The sequence below is a fragment of the Stenella coeruleoalba genome (assembly GCF_951394435.1).
Source record: "Stenella coeruleoalba genome assembly, chromosome: 3".
NCBI lineage: Eukaryota > Metazoa > Chordata > Mammalia > Artiodactyla > Delphinidae > Stenella > Stenella coeruleoalba.
This window is the reverse complement of record NC_137148.1, coordinates 167,825,851-167,845,708: the sequence shown is the minus strand read 5'-3', so window position 1 is coordinate 167,845,708 and position 19,858 is coordinate 167,825,851. Positions and strand designations below refer to the sequence as shown.

At 56.1% G+C, this 19,858-nt stretch overlaps 2 protein-coding genes across 4 annotated transcripts in view; both read right to left on the bottom strand.

Annotated features, from left to right (window-relative positions):
• Nucleotides 1-3,440: 3,440 nt before the first annotated feature.
• ZNF414 (zinc finger protein 414) lies at nt 3,441-7,067 on the bottom strand (the record flags this gene model as incomplete). 3 transcript variants are annotated; one of them, XM_079915593.1, is made up of 7 exons in its annotated part: nt 6,956-7,067; nt 5,939-6,248; nt 5,520-5,627; nt 5,315-5,420; nt 4,435-4,778; nt 4,304-4,354; nt 3,441-3,872 (listed from the first exon to the last, which is right to left on the bottom strand). In XM_079915593.1, the coding sequence occupies exons 1-7, from the start codon at nt 6,956-6,958 to the stop codon at nt 3,532-3,534; spliced, it is 1,263 nt and encodes a 420-aa protein (XP_079771719.1). In that variant the 5' UTR covers nt 6,959-7,067. The 3 variants fall into 3 exon arrangements, with proteins under 3 accessions (XP_079771719.1, XP_079771720.1, XP_079771721.1); XM_079915594.1 differs by having other exon boundaries at nt 3,441-3,605; nt 3,699-3,872; nt 5,939-7,061; XM_079915595.1 differs by lacking the exon at nt 3,441-3,872 and having other exon boundaries at nt 4,290-4,354.
• A 4,019-nt stretch (nt 7,068-11,086) lies between these two features.
• MYO1F (myosin IF) overlaps nt 11,087-19,858 on the bottom strand; it is a 31,933-nt gene continuing 23,161 nt past the window's right edge. The window contains exons 20-28 of the mRNA XM_079915652.1: nt 15,706-15,820; nt 15,443-15,612; nt 14,644-14,789; nt 14,133-14,279; nt 13,798-13,946; nt 13,191-13,274; nt 12,402-12,597; nt 12,155-12,324; nt 11,087-11,427 (exon numbers count right to left, since the gene is read on the bottom strand). Of these exons, the coding sequence (XP_079771778.1) occupies nt 11,351-11,427; nt 12,155-12,324; nt 12,402-12,597; nt 13,191-13,274; nt 13,798-13,946; nt 14,133-14,279; nt 14,644-14,789; nt 15,443-15,612; nt 15,706-15,820 (1,254 nt within the window). The 3' untranslated portion in view covers nt 11,087-11,350. The remainder of the gene's footprint in view (nt 11,428-12,154; nt 12,325-12,401; nt 12,598-13,190; nt 13,275-13,797; nt 13,947-14,132; nt 14,280-14,643; nt 14,790-15,442; nt 15,613-15,705; nt 15,821-19,858) is intronic.

The window sequence follows — 19,858 nt, the reverse complement described above, 5'->3', positions numbered from 1 at the left end:
GTGACCTCGGGCTCATAGAGAAAGGGAGAAAACACCCAGTGGGAGAGTGCAGAGCCCCGATTCTCAGTTCAGCTATGCCACCGGGATCTTTGAGATCACAGAAAGACAGAAGCTCCTGCAGATTTTGACTTAATTGGTCTGGGGTGTGGCCTGAGCCTGGGGATTTCTTACACACCCTCAGGGGGATTCTAGTGTGCCGCTGAGGAGCACTGGTGCCCACAAGTCACCCTGAGACCCCGAGAAAGTGTGGGTTGTGTCTCGGGTCTGAGGTGGGGCCTCAGATTCTGAAACATCCCAGGTGAGGCCCATACTGCTGGTCCAAGGATCACAGCGAGAGTAACAGAGATGTACTGAAGTCTCCAGAAAGATCCACAGGAGACAGGGACGGAGGCTGGGCATTGCATCCCAGCAGGAGCCCCTCACTCGCCGCTGCCATGAAGGCCACAGACAGCAGTCGGCAGTGACTCTGCCTGTGTCTGCTCTTAAGAGCACAGCTTGGGGATTCTGGAGCCTCTGTGCCCGTGCATCCCTGTCCTTGAACGGACAGACATGCACGCTGGGTCACATTTCCGGATGTTGGTCCGCCTCCGAGTAGGAGGCTGGGGATGATGAAGAGGTCTGGGTCCTGGAGCGGCTCAGCCTGTTCAACGTGAGCCTGCAGTCTCAGGCCAACCTGCCCACTCTGCGGCGGCTGTGTAAGGTGGGTGCCTGCTTGGACGCGCCGGCCCCTCATTCATTCTCCCTTCAGACCGACACTCTTGGGCGCCCTCTGCCGGGCGGATCCGGGGCCCTAAGAGGACTCAGCTTTCAGGCATCCTGGAGTTGGGGTGCGGTGGAGGGACCCTCTGTGGGGCTCCCAGCTTGGTTGGCCAGAGGGAGGGCAGGGGCTGCAGGAGCCCAGAGGGGACAGTGGGAACAGTAAGACTTCCCAGGCGAGCAGACAAAGGTTGGATGGGAGTTGGGAGGGGGTGAAGGTAGGGGTCAGTTTTCAGAGTGAGCCAACTCCCTAGGCCTCAGGGCAATTTCAGCTTGCTCCAGAGGGCAGCGAGGGGCCCAGGGGTGACTGTGGACCCACTGTACCCATGGGAGGGGCTGTTGCATCTTTGTGGGTGACGCGGTTGGGGGGGGCGGCACCTACCTGGACCAAGATACCTGGGTCTCTCTGGGAAGGTCCTGACAGACTGCGAAGTGGCACTGCCTAGATTCGGGGGTGCCTGAATGAGGGGCTTGATGGGGGAAACTCCAGGGGCTGGGGGACCCTGGTACGCTGGAGATGGGACACCAAGCCCTGAAGATGCAGGAAGGGATGGGCCTAGAGCCATATTCCCAAGGGTGTCTAGGGGCCTTGTGAGTGCAGGAAAAGGAGAGAGTGCCCTTTGGGCCTTGCTGCCTGGGTTTTCTCATCAGTGGTAACTGCCCCGCTTCTGGGGTGGTGCAGAATCGGTGACTTGGAACCGGGCCCGGCTAGAGTCAGGGCTCAGTCAGCTTACCCTCTTAGCCTCACCTCTATCTGTAAAGTGGGCCCCGGGACCCACCTCCTCCCCAGGTTCCTGAGAGGGTCCCAGGCAGCCGGCCACAGGCTTGGTGGTTGGAGTGATGTCAACCACCTGCGAACATTTCCCAAGCCCCCTCCCTCGCTCCCCATCCCTCTTTTGAATCCTCACAAGAACTCCAAAGGATGAGCATTCATGACACTCATTTTAAGGAGTAAGAAACTGAGACGCAGAGAGATTGTCTTTCCCAGGATCACCCAGCTGTGGTTCCAAGGCTTCTGGCTGAGAAGGGGGAGGGGAGCTCACAGGGGGCCTGAGCCCCAGGGTTCCCTGACGGCCCATCTGGCCCTACAGCAGGTGCTCAGTGACAGCCGCTTCTGTGGGGGCCTGGAGGTGCTAGCAGAGTGGGCGCCTGGCCTGAGCCACCTGCGACTCAGCTGCAACCCCATCAAGGACACTGGAGCCCTAAAGCCCCTTGTGAGGCTGAGGGCAGTGGGGCAGGCAGGCGGGCAGGCCGGCTCCTGGGTCCAGGTGGGACGGGTCCAAAGGGTGCCCAGATCTCCCTGTTGCCCTTCCCAGGAGAAGCTGAAGGGCCTTCAGAACTTGGAGCTGTTCAGCTTCGAGGAGTCACAGCAGCTGCGCTAACGGAGCAGGATTTTGAGTCGTTACCCGAGCTTGGCTACCTGGATGGCTTCGATGCTGGGGACCCTGCTCAACTCTGAGGCTGAGGCCAACATGCTGGGGAACGAAGATTCTGAGGAGGACTAGGGGGAGGATGGTAAGGGGGGCGAGGGGAAGATGGGAGGCTGGTGAGGGGTGTGAGGCCTGGGGACTCCACCCAAGGGGTGACTAATGTCTTGCTGGCCGCAGATAAAGGACAACTCTGATGACTTGGAAGATGGAGGAGATATGGAATGAACAGGGTGGGGTGGGGCTGGGGACCTGGTCCTTGGGTTCTTGCTCACAGGATGTCTATGTTCCCCAGGAGGAAGAGGAGAGAGATGCTGAGTGTGGTCCTGAGAAGAGGAGGTGGAGAGGTTCAAGATGGGGCCTTGTGGGCTACTAGGAGAACAGGATCTTCATCCAGAGAGCTGAAGGGAGCTGTGGGGAGCGGTGGGGGTACTAGGCGGGGAAGGAGCACGATCGGAAGAGTTCCCTGTTTCCAGAGGTGTTCAGACTGGGGGGAAGGGCGGGGGGGTGGTTGCCTCCGGTGCTCCAGAACGGGGTGGGGGGGTGGCGGGCGGGCGGGATTGAAGCTTGGGCTGGAAGGGAGCAAGATGCAGGAAGTAAAGCCGGCCTGAGGGGTGGCTGCCAGCAATGCGTGGGGCTTCCATACCCTGGAGGCTTGACCCTCAGGTTCTGGTGACAGCAGTGTGGGACCAGATTTTGAACTCTGCCCCCAACCTGACTTCCCAGGAAGGAAAGGAAGAAGAGAACCTATATGGGGGAGAGGTGAGAAGGGAGGAAGCCCAGGCTCTCCAGGGCTGGCCTTGACCCACCCTCCTCCTCAGAGCTGGGGCAGGGGGAGGAGGGGAAGTGGGCAGCCGAAGACAGTGAGGAGGATGATGATGAGGCCTGAGCTCCCGCCTGCCAGAGTGCCCAGCCCTGGGGGCCCTGGCACCTCCCTTCTACTGCTGGGACTGCCCCACCACCCTGTCACCTCCCTGAGAGTCAGTGCTGGCCTCAGGACCTGGGGGGCTCCAGCTGGGCGGGCGCTCCTGACTCCTGGAAGTTTTTAAATAAAACTGGAAAACTTCCATCTCATATGGTTTCTGGAAGTGGTGGGACAGGAAAGAGGACCATCTACAGCTGTCCCACTGCTGAGGTTGACAGGGGAGGTGGGACACAGGTGGGCTGTGAGGGGGAGGCCTGCCCCCTTCCGAGGTGGGAGCGCCCCAGGACTGCACTGGAGGGGCATGGGACCCAGACACAGCACAGGCTGGCTCATCTGCCTCCTTTATTGTCCCGCCACCCCGCCCATCGCAGGCCCCTCTAAAATTACAAAACTACCCACAGCCCACCCGCAACGCGGCGTGGTTCAGAGCGGCGAGAAAACCGGACACTCCCCCTCTGACAGCAGCGGCGACACCTTGGGTGCCAGCGGGGCCGGGTCTGGGTGGAGCAGAGGAGGGGGCGCCTGAGCCTCAGCCCCGCCCCTCGCCTCAGGGCCCCCGCCCTCCCCACCCGTGCGCTCCCGGGCCTTACCCGCCGGCGCGTCGGGGCGCGGCTGCCCGGGCGCCGGGGCCGCAGGGGCGATGGGGCGGTGGTCCTCCAGGTGTAGGGTCATGGCGGGCCGCGAGGCCGTGGAGAAGGCGCACTGCATGCACGAGTAGCGGCCGCGCGTGTGCTCCCACACGATGCGGCTCGGGGCCGCGTGCCCTGCGGGCAGGCGGGACCCCGTCAGCCCCGGGCCCTGGGCGAGGGCGAGGACCGGGGCGAGAGCGGGTCGTACCTTTCTCCCCGCCTCCCCCTCAGCTCCCAGGCGCCGGGGCTCTGGAACGGCTGATCCATTTGTCCCGGGCGTTTCCCCATGTATTTGGGGGCACCAAACTTGACTTATCCTCTGAACCCTCTCCCATCCTCTGAACCAACGTAGGGGGAAGGACTCGGGAACCGGGTGAGAGTTTTACACGGAAACGCCGGCGCAGATAAAGAGCAGGGGCCGTAATTTTTTAAGGCAAAATCCTGTATTTCGGGGGTGACATTTCTGGCCACCTGGGAAGGGGGTGGGCACCGCTGCCTCCCAGTATCCCCTATGCCCCGCAGGGGAGAAATCCCCTCCACCCTCCCCGGTGATCACCTGCACGCACCTGAGGGCGTATCGGAGCCGCCCTGGGGTCTTCGCGGGCTGCCGCCGGCACCTGCGGTAAATGGGCGGGTCAAGGCCAGAAGTTAGAGGGAGCCCAGCCCACCCTTCAGGCGTCCCTGCCCCCACACTCACCTTGGCTCTTTTTCCAGACTGCGGCGCTGGAGGCGGGCGGCCCGGGAGCGGCGGCCAGAAAGGGGCGCGGGCGTGGTGGGCTTAGGCCAAAAGGCGCGGGGTTCAAGTACGGCAGGAAGGGCCCGGTGGGGGCAGGGGCAGGGGTCGTGAACGGTTCGAGCAGCGGGAACTGTAGCCCAGGCGCCAACGCAGGGTCGGACTCCGGGGGGCGCTCGGGCGCTGGTGGCTCCTTGTCGAGGGCGGGGGGTGGCGGCGGGGCTGGGCTCTGCGCATGCTCGGCGCAAACATGCAGGTGCTTGAAGAGGGAGCGGTGCGTGCGGAAGCGCAGGAGGCAGTTCTCACACCTGGGGGCGGCACAGGGCTGGGCTGGGTCTCCTGCGGGACAAGGGAGGGGCCTATCCGTAGTAACCTGCGGAGCCGCCGCTCGAGGGTGGTAAGGGAGCCCGGGCCCAAACAACAGATCCCCCATCTGCGGGGGAGGAGTCTGCCCTAAGCGTCCCCCTACTGTGGTCGCGACCCTTCCGGACCCCTCCAGGTCGGAGCCCTGGGAAGATGAGGAAGGAAGTCTCAATTGTGACTTAGGGGATCGCTTTTTCTCTTGGGAGGTAGAGGGCTGGGCGGAGCCGCGCCAAGAATGCCCCCCCCAAACCCCTTCCGAGCCCCGCCCTCGGGGTCCCTGGAACTTGCTCTAGCGACCAGTGTCTCTTCTGGGCAGGTTAAGGGCAAGGCTTGCCCTAGTTCATGCCCACTTCCCCGACCCAACCCCCTGGACTAGGAAGGGAGAAGAGCCCGGACCCCCGGTAGTGGCTGTCAAATCAGTGGTGGGGGGAGCTGCCTGGTCACCGAGCTCCAGCAGACGTGGGGGTGGATGGCGTCTCACTTGAAGTAGCGATTGGGTTTGTAGTGCAGCTTGCCGTGTGCCACCAGTTCCTGCATGTTGGGGAAAGTCTCGGTGCAGCTCAGGGCGGAACAGCGGAAGAGCTTGCCTGGCAGGGATGAAGGACAGAGGAGTGGAGAGGGGTGGCCAGTCGGCTCTGCCTGCCTCCCGCCCTAACCTGCCTCCCCACCACCTTCCCTGGCCCTACCTTCCAGGGACTGTGTGGGTGGGCAGTGGGTACGCAGATGCTGTGCCAGGTCTCGAACGCTGGGGAAACTGAGGCAGCAGCCAGGGCTGGAGCAGGGTATCTGCTTCCCTGCAGGACGCAGAGAAGCGAGGGGAGGGGTGTGTCACCATCCCTTCTCCATCCACGCTGTCCAGGGCCCTACCCCAGAGAGGCATGTATGGGGTTGCAATTACCCTATGATCTCTTACTGGGGCCTTCACCCTCTGCCTCCCCCAACAGAGGGTTGGGGCTGAGTTGGCCTGGTTCACAGCCTGGCATACACCTGGGGCTCAGTAAGTGGTGATTCCCTCTAGATGGGCCCCAAGTCTGGAGATACTCTGTATTCTTCACTTCTATCGTTCCAGGCCTGTGATCCCCCAGAAGGCCCCATCACGGGTCACCTGGTGGTGGGCGTCGTCTGGGAGGCCGCAGGTCCTCACTGGTTCCGGAGACAGTGCTGGTCAGGCCAAGGCCGGGTCCAGGGCCAGCATGGCCACTGTCTGGGGCTGGGGAGGCACCCTGCTGGGTCCCTCCAAGCCCTCCACGTTCCCACACTGGGGGTGTGGCTGCCTGGTCAGAGCCTGGCTCCTCCCCCATGGAAGAGGAAGTGGCTACAGCAGCCACAACTGGGGACACCTCCTTGTCGGTCTCACTGGAGCTGGGCTCTGCAGTGCCCGGCATGTCCGGGCTGGGACCCGAGGTTTCCTCCTCCTGGTGGAAGGAAGAGGTGGGGAGAACCCCTCTGGGCCCAGGGTCTGCCTGGGCCAGCCAGGGGAACTCCACCCCGCCAAGACCACTGGGCATTCCTGAAGCAGCAAATGCCCCGGAGACGTCACCCAGTCAGCCCCCATCCTAAGGAGTGGCAGGGGGTGAGGGTGCATAGAGCTCCTGCCTCCTGTGTCCCCATCCTCTGGGAGGGAGCTTGGAGGTGTTCCAAATGTAGAAGGGGGTACCTTTTTAAGAATCATCTATATGAAAGAAGCATGCCTTTGACCCTAACTTGGAAAGGTGGGAGGCCCCCTACAAGGCAGGGGCGTGGCCCATAGGGAGTGGGCGGGGCAAAGGCGGGGCTCTGAACCGGGCGCGGATAGGAAGATGCTGGAGAGGCCAAAAGTGGCCGAGTGGGTTGTTCGAGCACGGAGATATATCTACCAGCTGGGCTCGAGCTGTGCAGGCGAACTGGGAGTGCTGGGGCCCCGGCCGTATGAAGATCTGGGGCGGTGCCCGAGCCCTGTGGGCGTGGCCCAGTCGAAACCAGGCCCAGAAGTAGGGGGTAGGGTGCTCCCCGAGTGACAGCCAGCGGCGGGCGAGTGCCCGGATGTGGGGGCGGGGTCGGCCGGAGGCTATGTGCGCTACAGGGCCGCTCCCCGCCAGTCCCCGCTGGTTCGCCGCGTCCGCGTCCCCGGCGCCGCGCTCACCATCCTCGGCCTGGTTCGGCTTCTTGTTCCCGCGGCTCCGGCAGCTCCAGCTAAGGCTGCGGTGACTCCTTCGGTGGCCGCAAGCTCGCGCTCACGTCGGCGCCATTTTTCGCCTCCCAGGTCTCGCGAGAACGGAGGAGGGGGCCTGTGCACAGTGCTCCGCGAGGAGGCGGGGCCTGAGATACGGGATTGTCCTGGATGGCGGAGCGTGCGCCGTGGTGGATTTGCAAGCCGAGGGCAGTCGTGGGGTGCAAAGAATCTGCAGGCAGAGATCTAGGATTAAAATCTCCCCGGGCCTCTGTGTTCTTCTCTGCAAAATGAGCATCTTCATCCTCTCCAGTCCCGTCACCGTACCTCGAAAGGGGATAAACAGCGGTTCTCTTTTTTGAAGAGGTCGTGTTTAGAGAGCCTCGTCTTTGGAGGGAAATTGGCAGTGGCCGTCAAAATATTCAATGCACTTAGTTCTGACGTTGGAACGGGTCTGCTGAGATAGCCAAGGGCGGGAAGCAAGCCAACTGTCCGTCCTCGGGACACCCGGAACGGGTGTAGCCTAAGGATGGAGAGGTGCGTGTTTTCAGGAGGATGGATGGAGAGCCTTGGGTATACCGGCGTGGAATGAGTCACCTATCCAACCTACGTTTCTTTCTTTTTTTTTTTTAATACAGCCTCACTAAGTGTCGCTACATCTCAGAAAGTCACTCTAGAATTTAACACTACTGTTTTTTGTTGTTTTTTTGTTTTTATTTATTTTTGGCTGTGTTGGGTCTTCGTTGCTGCGCGTCAACCTACGTTTCTTGAGTGCCTACTCTGTGCTAGGCGCTGGGGACCCAGAGATGAACAGGACAGACCAACATCCCCACTCCCAGAGTCCGCTCACGGTTTAAAATGGGGAAAGAGACAATGAATCAACACATGCAGCAAACGATCTTACGTTATATTAAGTGCTACAAAGGAAAAACAAAACAAAACCCCAGAAGGATGTGATGGTGATGGGTCAGGAAAGTTTCTCTGTGAGGTGACTTCTTTTTTTTTTTTTTGCGATACGCGGGCCTCTCACCGTTGTGGCCTCTCCCGTTACGGAGCACAGGCTCCGGACACGCAGGCTCAGCGGCCATGGCTCATGGGCCCAACCACTCCACAGCATGTGGGATCCTCCCGGACCGGGGCACGAACCCGCATCCCCTGCATCGGCAGGCAGACTCCCAACCACTGCGCCACCAGGGAAGCCCTGTGAGGTGACTTCTGAGCTGTCACCTGATGGTCAGGATGGAGTGAGCCAATGGAAGGTCAGGAGGCCACAGCACTCTGGGAAGAATGGATAGCTGGTGCAAGTGGCCTGAGTTGGGGAGGGACAAGCTTGTCTTTTTCAAGAAACAATGAGGTGATCAGCTCACTGCTGGAGCAGAGTGGAGGCAGGGAGTGGAGGTCAGAAAGTGGACATGGTGCAAGAAAGGTCATGCAGGGACCTTGTGAACCATGGAAAGAGAGGCATGTGATCTCTATTCTAACCTTGAATCTTTAGCAGGGGAGATCAGATCACCATCTGATCGCCGGTTGTCGTTTGGAGGATGGGTCATTGTGGGGACGGTAAAGTGGATCTTTGATCTCAGATCTCTATAATACATTATTTAACCGTTCAGGAAGTATTTCTTGAGTTCTAGGCAAGTTTAGGCTTTACGTACGGTGTATTTCCATCTATATATACATAAGATGTACCTATCTGCTTTTATACGCTAAGAATACCACTGGAAGGAGATGGACATTAACAAATTGGGGGGGACAGGAATTTTCGAATGAGGGGAAGACAGATTTTTCACACTTTTGGGCTGTTTGAATTTTTTTTTTGGCCGCACCACGCAGCTTGTGCATTGCGGCCAAAAAAATTCCTTGTGTCTTAGTTCCCCGACCAGGGATCGAACCCGGGCCCACCACAGTGAAAGCGCGGAGTCCTAACCACTGGACAGCCAGGGAATTCCCATGGGCTGTTTGAATTTTAAAAAACTGTTTTCTTTTGATTATCATTAATACAGTTAAAACTCATTAACTGTATTAAAAACTCCTTAATTAAAAAAAAACATCATTTTGATACAGGGTGGAGTTTTGTGTGTGTGTGTGTGTGTGTGTGTGTGTGTGTGTGTGTGTGTGCAGGGGAGGTTGGTGCAATCTGGGGAAGGGTGGGGCGAGGTCCCAGAAAGGACAGGGAACCAAGAAAGAGAGAGGAGGGGCCCAACTTAAGAAATTTTGTAAAAGAGTCAACAGGATGTTGCTGAGTGGGGGGGACCAAGCTGACTGAGGTTTGCAGTCCGAAGATGCTATAACCTAGATGTGAGATGCTGTCTGTTAGAAGATGTCAAACCCACTCCCTTCTTCACCCCCAGTGCCTCACCCACACCTCACCCATCAGTCTTGCCCGGAAGGCCCCACTTCCTGCAAACAGGGTGCCTGCTGTGGCAGTGGGGCCACAGGGCTGTACCCCAAAGTGCCAGGAGGGGGGCAGCCTGCATGATGAATTCTAGGGCAGCGAAGGGAGACAGAGGCCCTCATTCCCCTTCAGCACCAGGAAATGCCCAGCTGATGAGGTTGTGGCTCACACAGTCCTCCCCGACTCTGTCCCCCAATCTAAGTCTTGGAGAGAGACACTCACAGTGGTGACTGGGCAGTGGAGGGGCAAAAATCAGAGATGCAGAGAACCAGGGACATTCAAGGGACTGGTTAAATCCTTTTGTATAGTGATTGGCTAATAAAAGGCTGTTGAGACCCAGTTGCAAAATTGGGATTTTTTTTTTCCCAGCCACGCTCAGCTTCCCAGGTAGGTGTAGATTCTACAGAAGGCTCTGCTGACCAGTCTTTCTTTGATACCTCATCTCCCATCCCCCAGGTGGGTAGGTGTCCTCTGCCTGGAGTCCTCCCATCACAGCATAGATCACTCTGTGTGGTATTTGCCATCAAGATCTGCTGACCCAGGGCTTCCCTGGTGGCGCAGTGGTTAAGAATCCGCCTGTCAATGCAGGGGAGATGGGTTCCCAGCCCTGGTCGGGGAAGGTCCCACATGCCGCGGAGCAACTAAGCCTGTGCGCCACAAATACTGCAGCCCGCGTGCCTAGAGCCCATGCTCTGCAACAAGAGAAGCCACCGCAATAAGCCCGCGCACTGCAACAAATAGTAGCCCCTGCTCACCACAGCTAGAGAAAGCCTGCGCACAGCAACAAAGACCCAACGCAGCCAAAAAATATATGTAAATAAATAAATTAAAAAAAACAAAGGTCTGCTGACTCTTCATCCTTCTTGGCTCCTCCAGCAATGTCCACACTCTTTCTGCATCTCCCTCCCCTGCTCCAAGCCCTGTCCCTTCTCTGGCACAGTCCTGACCCCACCCATCTGGCTCCATCTCTCCCAGACTGACTGCTCTTCGTGGGGCTGAGCACAGAGCGGTTGTTCATTTGGAAAGGTCTGAAAGGCTCAGACTCCGGCACTGGTTTGGAGACAGCTGCGGGGACCAAGAGACAGCTGGAGGGGACTGGTAGCTAGGCTGACCCCCTCTTCACCATGACAATAAGTGCAGAAGGCCAGGGCCCTCGAATGTCAGAAGTGGTCCTGACGCCAGGTGAGTGAGGGCTAAGTAAACACAGACATGGGGTGGGGGTCAGGGTTCAGGGGTGATTCAGGGTGAATTATGGGGGGCCATGTGGGACCTGCCTCCTTTGTCAGGGTCCAGTAGGGTCCCAGTTTGTTTGGCAGGGGGTGCAGAGTCAAAGCTGACAGGACCCACTGGAACATTTGCTGCAGGAAAGCTAGCATGCAGCTTCTGTAAGCTAGCAGGTGAGACAAATTCAAGCTTTGTGAGGGGCAGAAGCATATCTGAGTTCAGGACTTGGCTCTGTGCAATCTTGGGTGAGTGACTAAAACTCTGTGAGCCTCCATTTTTCCATCTGTAAAATGGGATATTCACTGCTACCACCCCACAGGGTTGTGAGAAGGTGGTCCTTGTTGGGGCTCAGTAAGTTAACTCATGTTTTCACTCGGCAAACATTTATTGCCTCAGTGGTGAGAAAAGGAGGGAAGTCAAGCTTGTCAAGGTCCCCCTGACTGTGCCCGGCACTTTGCCTGCAGGACACAGCTCACTTCCTACTCACAAGGCAGCTGGGAGGTAGGTTCTACTGTTAGCCCTGTTTGACACAGGAGGAAACAGGTGTGCCTTGGGGGAAGCCAGGGCCTGGGGGTGGCTTAAGTGGTGATCCCTAGACCCAGGACTTGGGCTAGGCTGGGCTGGAGGCCACAGGACTGGACCTTCTGGCCAATGCAGCCAAGGGAAATGAGACCCGCATTGCAGGGCCTGGCCCCTGGCAGGATCCAGGCAGGCAGGTGGGATGGCAGGATCCCAGGCCCCTGTCCTGCTCAGATCTTCTCCACGTAGTTTCCTGGGAAAAGGCCCTCCTGGCCATGCAGCCGGCCTTTCCACCAGCCTGAGGAATCTGTGGGAGAGAAGAGAGCGTGAGGCTGAGCCCAGCCCGCTCCGGAGAAAGCCTTTCATGCTGGCTCTGTGTCTGTCTTTCTGTCATTCGTCTGCACTGGCCTGGCATAAGGCAGAAGCTGAAAAGAGAAGACAGAAGGGCAATTCCCCAGCGGTCCAGTGGTTAGGACTCTGCGGTCTAACTGCCGAGGGCCCCGTTTTGATCCCTGGTCCGGGAACTAACATCCCACGAGCTGAACGGTGCGGCAAAGAAAAGAAAAAACATGTCTTTTAGGGGACTTCCAAAAAAAAAGAGAAGACAGAAGGAAGGGAGGGAGCAACGCGTGGGTTTTCCTTGCCACTGGCTCACACTCTGACATTTTCTTGACCATTCACTTGTGCTCGTCCCTCATCCATCTCCTCCTATAGGTCCTTCCCCATAATCCCCTTGGTGGAATCAGGAATGACCCCTAAGGGTTCCCCTACCCACCTGCAGAGGGTGCTGTTGAGTCCCAGGCTCCTCTAGGGGCAACCCAGGGGCAAGGTAGGAGGTCTGGAGGCCTGGGCCATCCAGACATGGCCCATTTCCTACTCACAAAGTGGGTTCTGCTATTAGTCCTAGTGCTTGACAGGTGAGAAGAATGAGGCTGGGGTACAGGGTGCGATACAAGTGAGGCCAGGCTCCCAGGATGGCTTAGGAGGTGACCTCCAGGCCCTGGCTCCTCCCATTTCTGCCCTGGCACACACACCTTCCATGAGGATCTCGATGACCTCGTTCACGTTGAAGCTCAGCTCGTCCACATCTTGGCTCACGTACTGGTACAGTGCCCGGCACCTTGGGCCATGTGTCCGTGGCTGGGGCTTAGGTCGGCCCACACCGGGCACAGGTCTCTGCCCTATGCTGCGCTTCCTCTGCATGCTGTGGGCACATGGAGGCACTCGTCATAGCCCCAGACACTCCCCCACCTCCTGGGGCTGCCCTCCCACACCACCTACCCAGCCATGCCCTGGTCAGGAACACTGAGGAATTCTGTGTTGTGCTCCGAGGGGGGCCGTGCCCGTTGGCGTCTGCTGGCCCCCAAGGCTGAGGACGGAGGGCCCTGTGGTGGCTTCTGGGAGCCCCGTCTGGATGTGAACTCCAGGGGTAGGGGGCCCCCTCTGGCAGAGGGAGGCACCCCATTGCGATCCAGGCCTGCAATGAGATGGGGGCATTTGTCAGGGTGATGCTAGGAGGATTTGGGGGGACTTGGCTCCAAGTTCCCTGTCTGAGGGAAGAGGCAGCTACTCTTAACCCAGTATGGTAAGGAATGGCCTGGAGAGAGAGACCCTGGGGCTAGGAGGCCCTAGAGGGAGACTCTGAAGGGGTAAGATTTTCCCCTACCCTCTTCTGTAGGAGGGCTTTTGTGGGTGGGTCTTGGAGGATGAATAAGAGCTCAAGTGGAGCAGGAATTTGGGAGACAGGCAGAGCAAACAGCCCAAGCAAAGGCCTGGAGGTAAGAACAAATTTGGTAAGTTGGCAAAATAAGATGTAGCTTGCATGACAGGAGTGTAAGGTGGGAGGAGAGAAGAGGTCAGTGGTTAGCTGGGTTCGGATTCTGAAGGGCTCTGAATACCAAACTAAGCTTTGGCTTTATTCTTTGGGAGATGGGGAGCTATGGAGAGTTCTGGACAGAAAAGAAGAGCATGGTCATCTCTGCTTGTTAGATCCTGTCGACAAGAGGTCTGGCTTAGGCCTTGGAGCCCACAAGAGGCAAGGAAGACACTTAGTGGGGGGTGTCTCTTCACCTCTAGGGGGCCCGGGAGCTGCCCGGGTAGGGGCCTGGGCCGACCTTCTGGGTTTTCCCTGGGCCATTCCCTTCCGTGTAGGCTCTGAAAGGGAAAGGGGAAAAGATGTAGGGATTTGAGTGATGACTAGACAACGTTCTTGGCCCCGCCCACAAGTCCAATCCACTCTGTGGCTCCGCCCCGGTCCCTGCTCCCGCGGCTCACCGGCTCTCCCACCAGGAGGGAGCCCCTTAGTTACTGGAACACTGGTTCCGCCCAATAATTGGCTCCGCCCCTCCGGGAACCTATCTCTCATTGGCTTCTGGGTCCACCCACTCCAAGGCTCTCCCCATTCATAGCCGGCTCAAGGGTGGACTCCCTGGCCTCGCCCCTTCCATGTTTCTCGCCCACTCATCGGTCACCTCGCGAGCCCTGCCCTCTTCACGGCCGTGTTCTCTCTTTAGGTCTCTCAAGTCCCGCCCCTCCATGGCCTTCACCCACCCTTGGCCCGCGCCACTGGCTCCGCCCCCACAGCCTTGATTGGTCCCTATGGATGGTCCCGCCCCTAGGGGCCCGCCTCTTCCTGAGCGCCTCTTAGTCTCCGTCTCCCGGTTCGGCGTAGACTCACTGGAGCTTTTGGGCAGTCCATCACCCACGCTGACCGAGAGGGTCCGACCGCTAGCCTTGAGCATCGCCACGTCGCCGGAGCCACGGGAGAAAGTGACGCTGCGGGTGCCACCTCCGCCCCAGCCCTCCTTCTTCACCCGGAACTGTAGTCTGTGAGGAGAGAAGGAAGCTGTGGGGGTCCCCACCTCCCCCCAAGAGGGGATCACCTCCCCATTCCATCCTTGCCGGACCAGGGGTGGGAGGGGGCGAGGCACGGGCGCATTTCGGCCGGTCCGCGAGGCGGAGGAGGAAGCACTGTGCCCAGCCCGAGGATGGTGCAGGAGGTGAGGGTCGTACGTGTCGCTGAAGGTGAGGGGCAGGGGCCTCCGCACCGCCTCCTCGAAGCGCTTGCACAGGAGGCTGACGAACTCGGTCTTGAAGACGCTCTCCAGAAAGCTGTCGGCCGCGTCTTCTTGGAGGATGAAGAAGTCGTCCTGCCTCGTGCTGGGGGAGGGGCGGGAGGAAGGGCAGGTGAGAGTGACAGGTGAGGCTGGCAGAAGGACTGACATTTGAGATGCGGCAGAGTAGGGTCAGGGGTCAGGTAAGGGGCAAGTGAGGGGTTACACAGGTGGGGGGAAACGGGAGAGGTGGCAAGGAGCTGGAAAAGGTGGTAAGGGTCAGGTGAGGGGACAGGTGCTGTTGGCAAATAAGGATCATGAATGCGAGGGCAGGTGAAGGTGACAGGTAGGACCAAGTGAAGGTTGCAGGTACAGCAGCAGGTAAGACGTTCAGGGTGACAGATGGGGTAACAAGTAAGAGGGCAGCTGAGAATGAAGGGGGCTGGCGGGGGTGCCTGTGGGAGCCCCACCTGAGGGAAACTCCCCGTAAGGCCTGGATCTCCAGCTTCTTCTTCAGGACCTCACGCACCTGGCCCTTCTCAGGTCCCTTCTTCACCTTCTCCCGCCCGATCACATACACACACTTGGGCGTCAGGATCAAGTCCCTCTTGATGGCCTATGAGGATGCAAAACCAGAGAGACTGGTGGCAGGAGCCCCGGGCATCGGCAGCCTGGCCCCAGGGGATCAACCCCAGGCAGAGAGGTAGCGCTGGCAGGTCAGGTGAAGGACAGGTCAGGTGAGGGTCCCTCCATGTGAAGCTACATGAGTGGTTACTTTATATAAGAAACAGGAGGTTAAGTAAGGGTATATTGGCTAGAAAGGGGTTTCTGGGCAGTGAACAGGTACAGGGTAGGTGAAGGTATGCCTGCTGGACATGGGCGCCCAGGACCGATGAGAGTTTACCTGTGCACAGGTGCATTTGAGCCAAGTGAAGGTGTGTCTAACTGAGAGGTCTGTCTAGACTGGGTGAGAATGTACCACCTAATGGATAGGTATGTCCAGGATAAGGGAAAGTGAATCTGTGGTCAGGGCTTCTGAACAAGGTGAGTGTGTAATTATGGACAGATGTGTCTGGCCAGGTGAAGATGTATCTGATGGACAGGTGTGTCTGGGCTACACGAGGGCGTATTTGATGGACAGCTGTATTTACATTAGTTGAGCCTACACCTGTGGGCAGGTATGTCTGGGCCAGGGGAGGGTGTACCTCTGGTGGGGAGTGGCCAGGCTGGGGTCAGGGTCCCAGATGTGGCCACCTGCTAGTGCCTCACCTTGAAGCGGCGGTCGTACTTGTTGACCGAGTCAGCAAAGTCCACTCGCTCCCTCTTGCCCAGGAACTGACGCAGCTCCGGCCGCTCCTCCAGCCCCAGGTAGTCCCCAACGAAGTTCCTATTGATGCTGTTCCGTCTCCGCTCCTTCTTGTTCAGCAGGATGTTGGAAGCTGCGGCGACACAGGGTGAGGGGCAGAGATCACAGCCTGGCTCCTCCAGGCCCCTCTGTCCTCAGCCCCAGCCTCCCACCTGCAGCCTCTCACCTTCCTCCCGCATCTCCTCGTACTTCCGGATTGCCACGTGGCGCCGCCAGGCCTTCTGGATGGTGCGGGCAAAGCCATCGAACTTGCGCTCTCGCATCTCCTCCAGAAGGAAGAGCTAGGCAAGAAGGAGGGCCGGTGGGTCCTGGCATCTCCCCGGGGAACACAGTCTCCAGTTTCCCCCGAGCCCACCCCACCCACGTGCTCTTGCTGACAGGCACCCGCACACATGCTCTTACGCTGTGGGCAAAAAATTTTGTCTTTCTCCAAATGACCGGACCCAGGGTCCCAATATGGGGCACAATCTTCTGCATTAAATTATAACTGCAGGTTTGTCTTGCTGGGTTCAAATCCCAGCTCTGCCACTTACTAGCTGTGTGGTCTTACCGGAAACGATAAAACATCATGGTTTCTCATGCTAATTAAGCTATGGCATGTCATCCATGTGAGGTACACTTCAGTTTCAGAGATGTTAGAAATGCAAACCAGTGTGCATCTTGGAAAACCAACAAAGTACTGCAGATGTGAAAATCTGATGGATAGGACTGGGATGTGACCGGCTACCACATGGTTGTGCAGTATACAACCTGCACACCCATCCGTGGCAGCCCTGGAAAGGAAGCTTTCATAGAAAGCAGAGAAAAGTCTTTTGAATTTTTTTTTCTTTTTTGCGGTATGCGGGCCTCTCACTGTTGTGGCCTCTCCTGTTGTGGAGCACAGGCTCCAGATGCGCAGGCTCAGCGGCCATGGCTCACGGGCCCAGCCGCTCTGCAGCATGTGGGATCTTCCCGGACCGGGGCACGAACCCGTGTCCCCTGCATCGGCAGGCGGACTCTCAACCACTGCACCACCAGGGAAGCCCAAGGCTTTTGAATTTTAAGAGTCTCCACCCACAGGGGACTTAGAGAATAAACTATATTAGAGCAGGTCATCTGGAATAATAACTGGTGACTATATCAGGGAAAGAAAACTACTGGATATGAAAATATTACAAATCTACAGTAATAAAAACAATGGGGTGCTGGTCAAAGAATAGAACAACCAGTTGGACCAGGATGGATGATGGGGAAATGTCATAATTCAAATGGAAATTTAGTGACAGAAGGTACAGCATTGTCAATCAGTGAAAATGGGAAAAGTATTGAAAATAAAGTCGGGCTTCATTTAGAAAAATAATTGACATTTCACCCAGAGGGGTTTCTCAAATACACAAATATCACATCACTGCTGAAAGCATGGCTGCCACTTTGCTGACCAAGGTGGCTGATGTCTCCCAGAAACCCCAGGCTTCCCTGCCAGGACTAAAAGAATTCTCACTTTAAAAATATATACCTTGAAGGACTTTTAAAGCTGTGGGTGTTTAATAACTGTTCATAAAAAGTGGAGAGTTCTCACCAGGAAAAAAAAAAATCTCAGGTTCACAGGTTGCCGGGAGTTGACTAGCATTTACATCTTCTTTTGATTCTCAGACCAATACTTTGTGGGTCCATGGGTATGTGTGCAAAGCACATTCAAGTAATGCCTTGTATAGGGTGTCTGGAGGGCACGTAAATGCATTCTGTGGTTTGCCGAGGGAAGGACAGTTACAAGTAAAGGGAGACCAGCCATGCAGAACTGGGGGTGGGCCAGTCAACCAGGACAAGTGTCCTCCAACCTTGTGATTTCTGCCCAGTGAAGAGGATGTGTTTTCAGTTTGGGAAATGTATCTTCCTGTCTCCGGAGTTTTAACGGCATCTCCTTTACGCTGGGACAGGCAGGGGTGGGCGTGCCCCAAATCTGAGCTTGGCCCTGGTGTACTGGGTTGAATAGCGTTCTCCCAAAACTCCTATCCACTCGGTGGGAACTTATGATTGTGACCTCATCTGGAAAGAGGGTCTTTGCAGATGTAATCAAGGTAACATGAGGTTATACTGGAGTAGGGTGAGCCCTAAATCCAGCCTGACTGGTGTCCTTATAAGAAGAGGGAAATGTGGACCCAGACACACGGAGGAGAAGGCCATGATGCCAGAGGCAGAGACTATACACTAAGGATGTAGAGGTGATACGTCCACACACCAAGGAATGCCAAGGATTGCTGGCAATCGCCAGAAGTTAGGGAAAGGCGAAGGAGGATCCTTTCCTGGAAACTTCAGAGGGAGCGTGGCCCTGCTCTTGGTTTTGGATTTCTAGCCTCCAGAAATGTGAGAAATTAAATTTCTGTTGGGTTAAGCCATCCAGATACTTCGTTATAGTAGCCCTGGGAAACGAATACACCTGGGATGATGGGCCGTGAAGGCCGATGGGTGTGTAAAGCATTCAAGGCATTTTGAGTCCACGTTTAGAAGAAACAAAACCCAAATCTAACATAAGTGCCTTTTTAGTTGAGAAAGGCTCCAACTCCATTAAGTAATTCAATTCTTTGATCAGTTTTTGACCTAGCACAGTTACATTGTTTCCGTTTTACTAAAATTATTCTCATCAGGATCAGGTTTTTTTTCCTGTGCAAAATTTCAGTCTTTTTCCTTATAAAACTTTCCCAGCAAGCTTTTACCTTTGTGAATGTCATTATTTCCAGCTGGTTCCCCTTCTCCACCTCAAAATGTGCAGACTGCAATTTTGGTCAAAATTTGATTTTACCTTCTATCGTCTTAGGCAGCGCTAGCTTTATTTTGTCTGTTTTTTTTCAGTGTCAATTTTTATCTTTTCCTTTCAGAGTCAGATACTGCAATCCGCCAGTAACCAGCGAGATGGATTCTCTTTCTCTCTCTTTCCCTCCCATTTTCCTTTTTTTTTTTTTCCCTTCTGCTCCCTCTTTCCTTTCTTTCTTATCTATTACCACTTAAATTCTTCCAGGTGCAGTTTTAGCCTTGGACAATTTTGGTTTGTGCTGAGTTTCTACTGCTAACAATATCTACATTGTGTGCTTTTGATTCTAGACTGTTTTTATTTCTTGGAGCAAAGCGCCTCCATAGGGAAAAGCTCTAGGAGGTAGATGCAGACACACTTGGGGGATGAAGAATCTGGACCTCCCAAGATAGATTATTTTTGGAGCTATGAAACCTCTAGAGGCTCCACCCCACTGTGTTATCTTTTTGCTTTGATGAGAGAATAGTTACTTGTAAGTTACAGTAACATCAAGGGAATCATGCAATCTCCTGGTTGTCTTCATAAAGTCCCTGAGATGCTATAGAGCAGGTGCCGTGATTATGCAGGGGATGGGCACCCAGCTGGGCCTGGCCCACGTCCCCAGCATACCTTTCCCTGGTGCTACAGCTTGTCCTGGGCTGGGGAACCTAAGATTCCCTTGGGAGTCTGGTGAACCAGTACAGCTCATTGAGATGACCATTTCCCTGTGTGCTTTCCAATCCGTGCACTGAAGCAGGGGGCCAGATGGGCCCTTAGGGGATTCCTAGCCTTGTTTTCTCGTTCTTCTTGTCATTGTTGCTTTTTAAAAAACTTCCCCCGCCAGCTTTATTGAGATATAACTGACGTATAACACCGCGTAAGTTTAAAGTGTACCTGAGTTCATTTGATGCACATATATGTTGCAAAATGATTACCACTTAGGTTAGCTAACCCCTCTGTCCTGTCACATAATTACCATGTCTTTCTTGCGGTGAGAACATTGAAGATCTACTCTCTTAGCAAATTTCAGGTATATAATACAGTACTGTCAACCGTAATCACTGCACTGTACATTAGATCCCCAGAACTTCTTTGTCATTGCTGCTTCGTTTGTTTCCTTTTGCCCCTGGAAGCAGAGGTGGCATAATGTCAGTGGTGCTTCTAGCCTTTTCATAAAAGGCTAAGAGCTGGGAATTCCCTGACGGTCCAGTAGTTAGGACTCCATGCTTCCACTGCAGGGGGCACGGGTTCAATCCCTGGGGGGGAACTAAGATCCTACAAGCTGTATGGAACGGCCAAAAAAAAAAAATATAGAAAAAGACATATTCTGGATAAGCTGTGAGTTCTTATCTCCTCCAAGGGGATGTCAGCACAGGTGGCCATGCATTTCTTCACCTGCTTCCTGGCCACCATGGACCGTTCAGCTAATTTAGTTTTTTTTGAGCACCTACTACATGCCAGGCACCATGCCTCGGACTTTCTGTTTTGTCTCATCCTCGCCCTGATCCTGCAGTGTGGCTATGACTCTCCCCACTTTCCAAATGGAGAAACT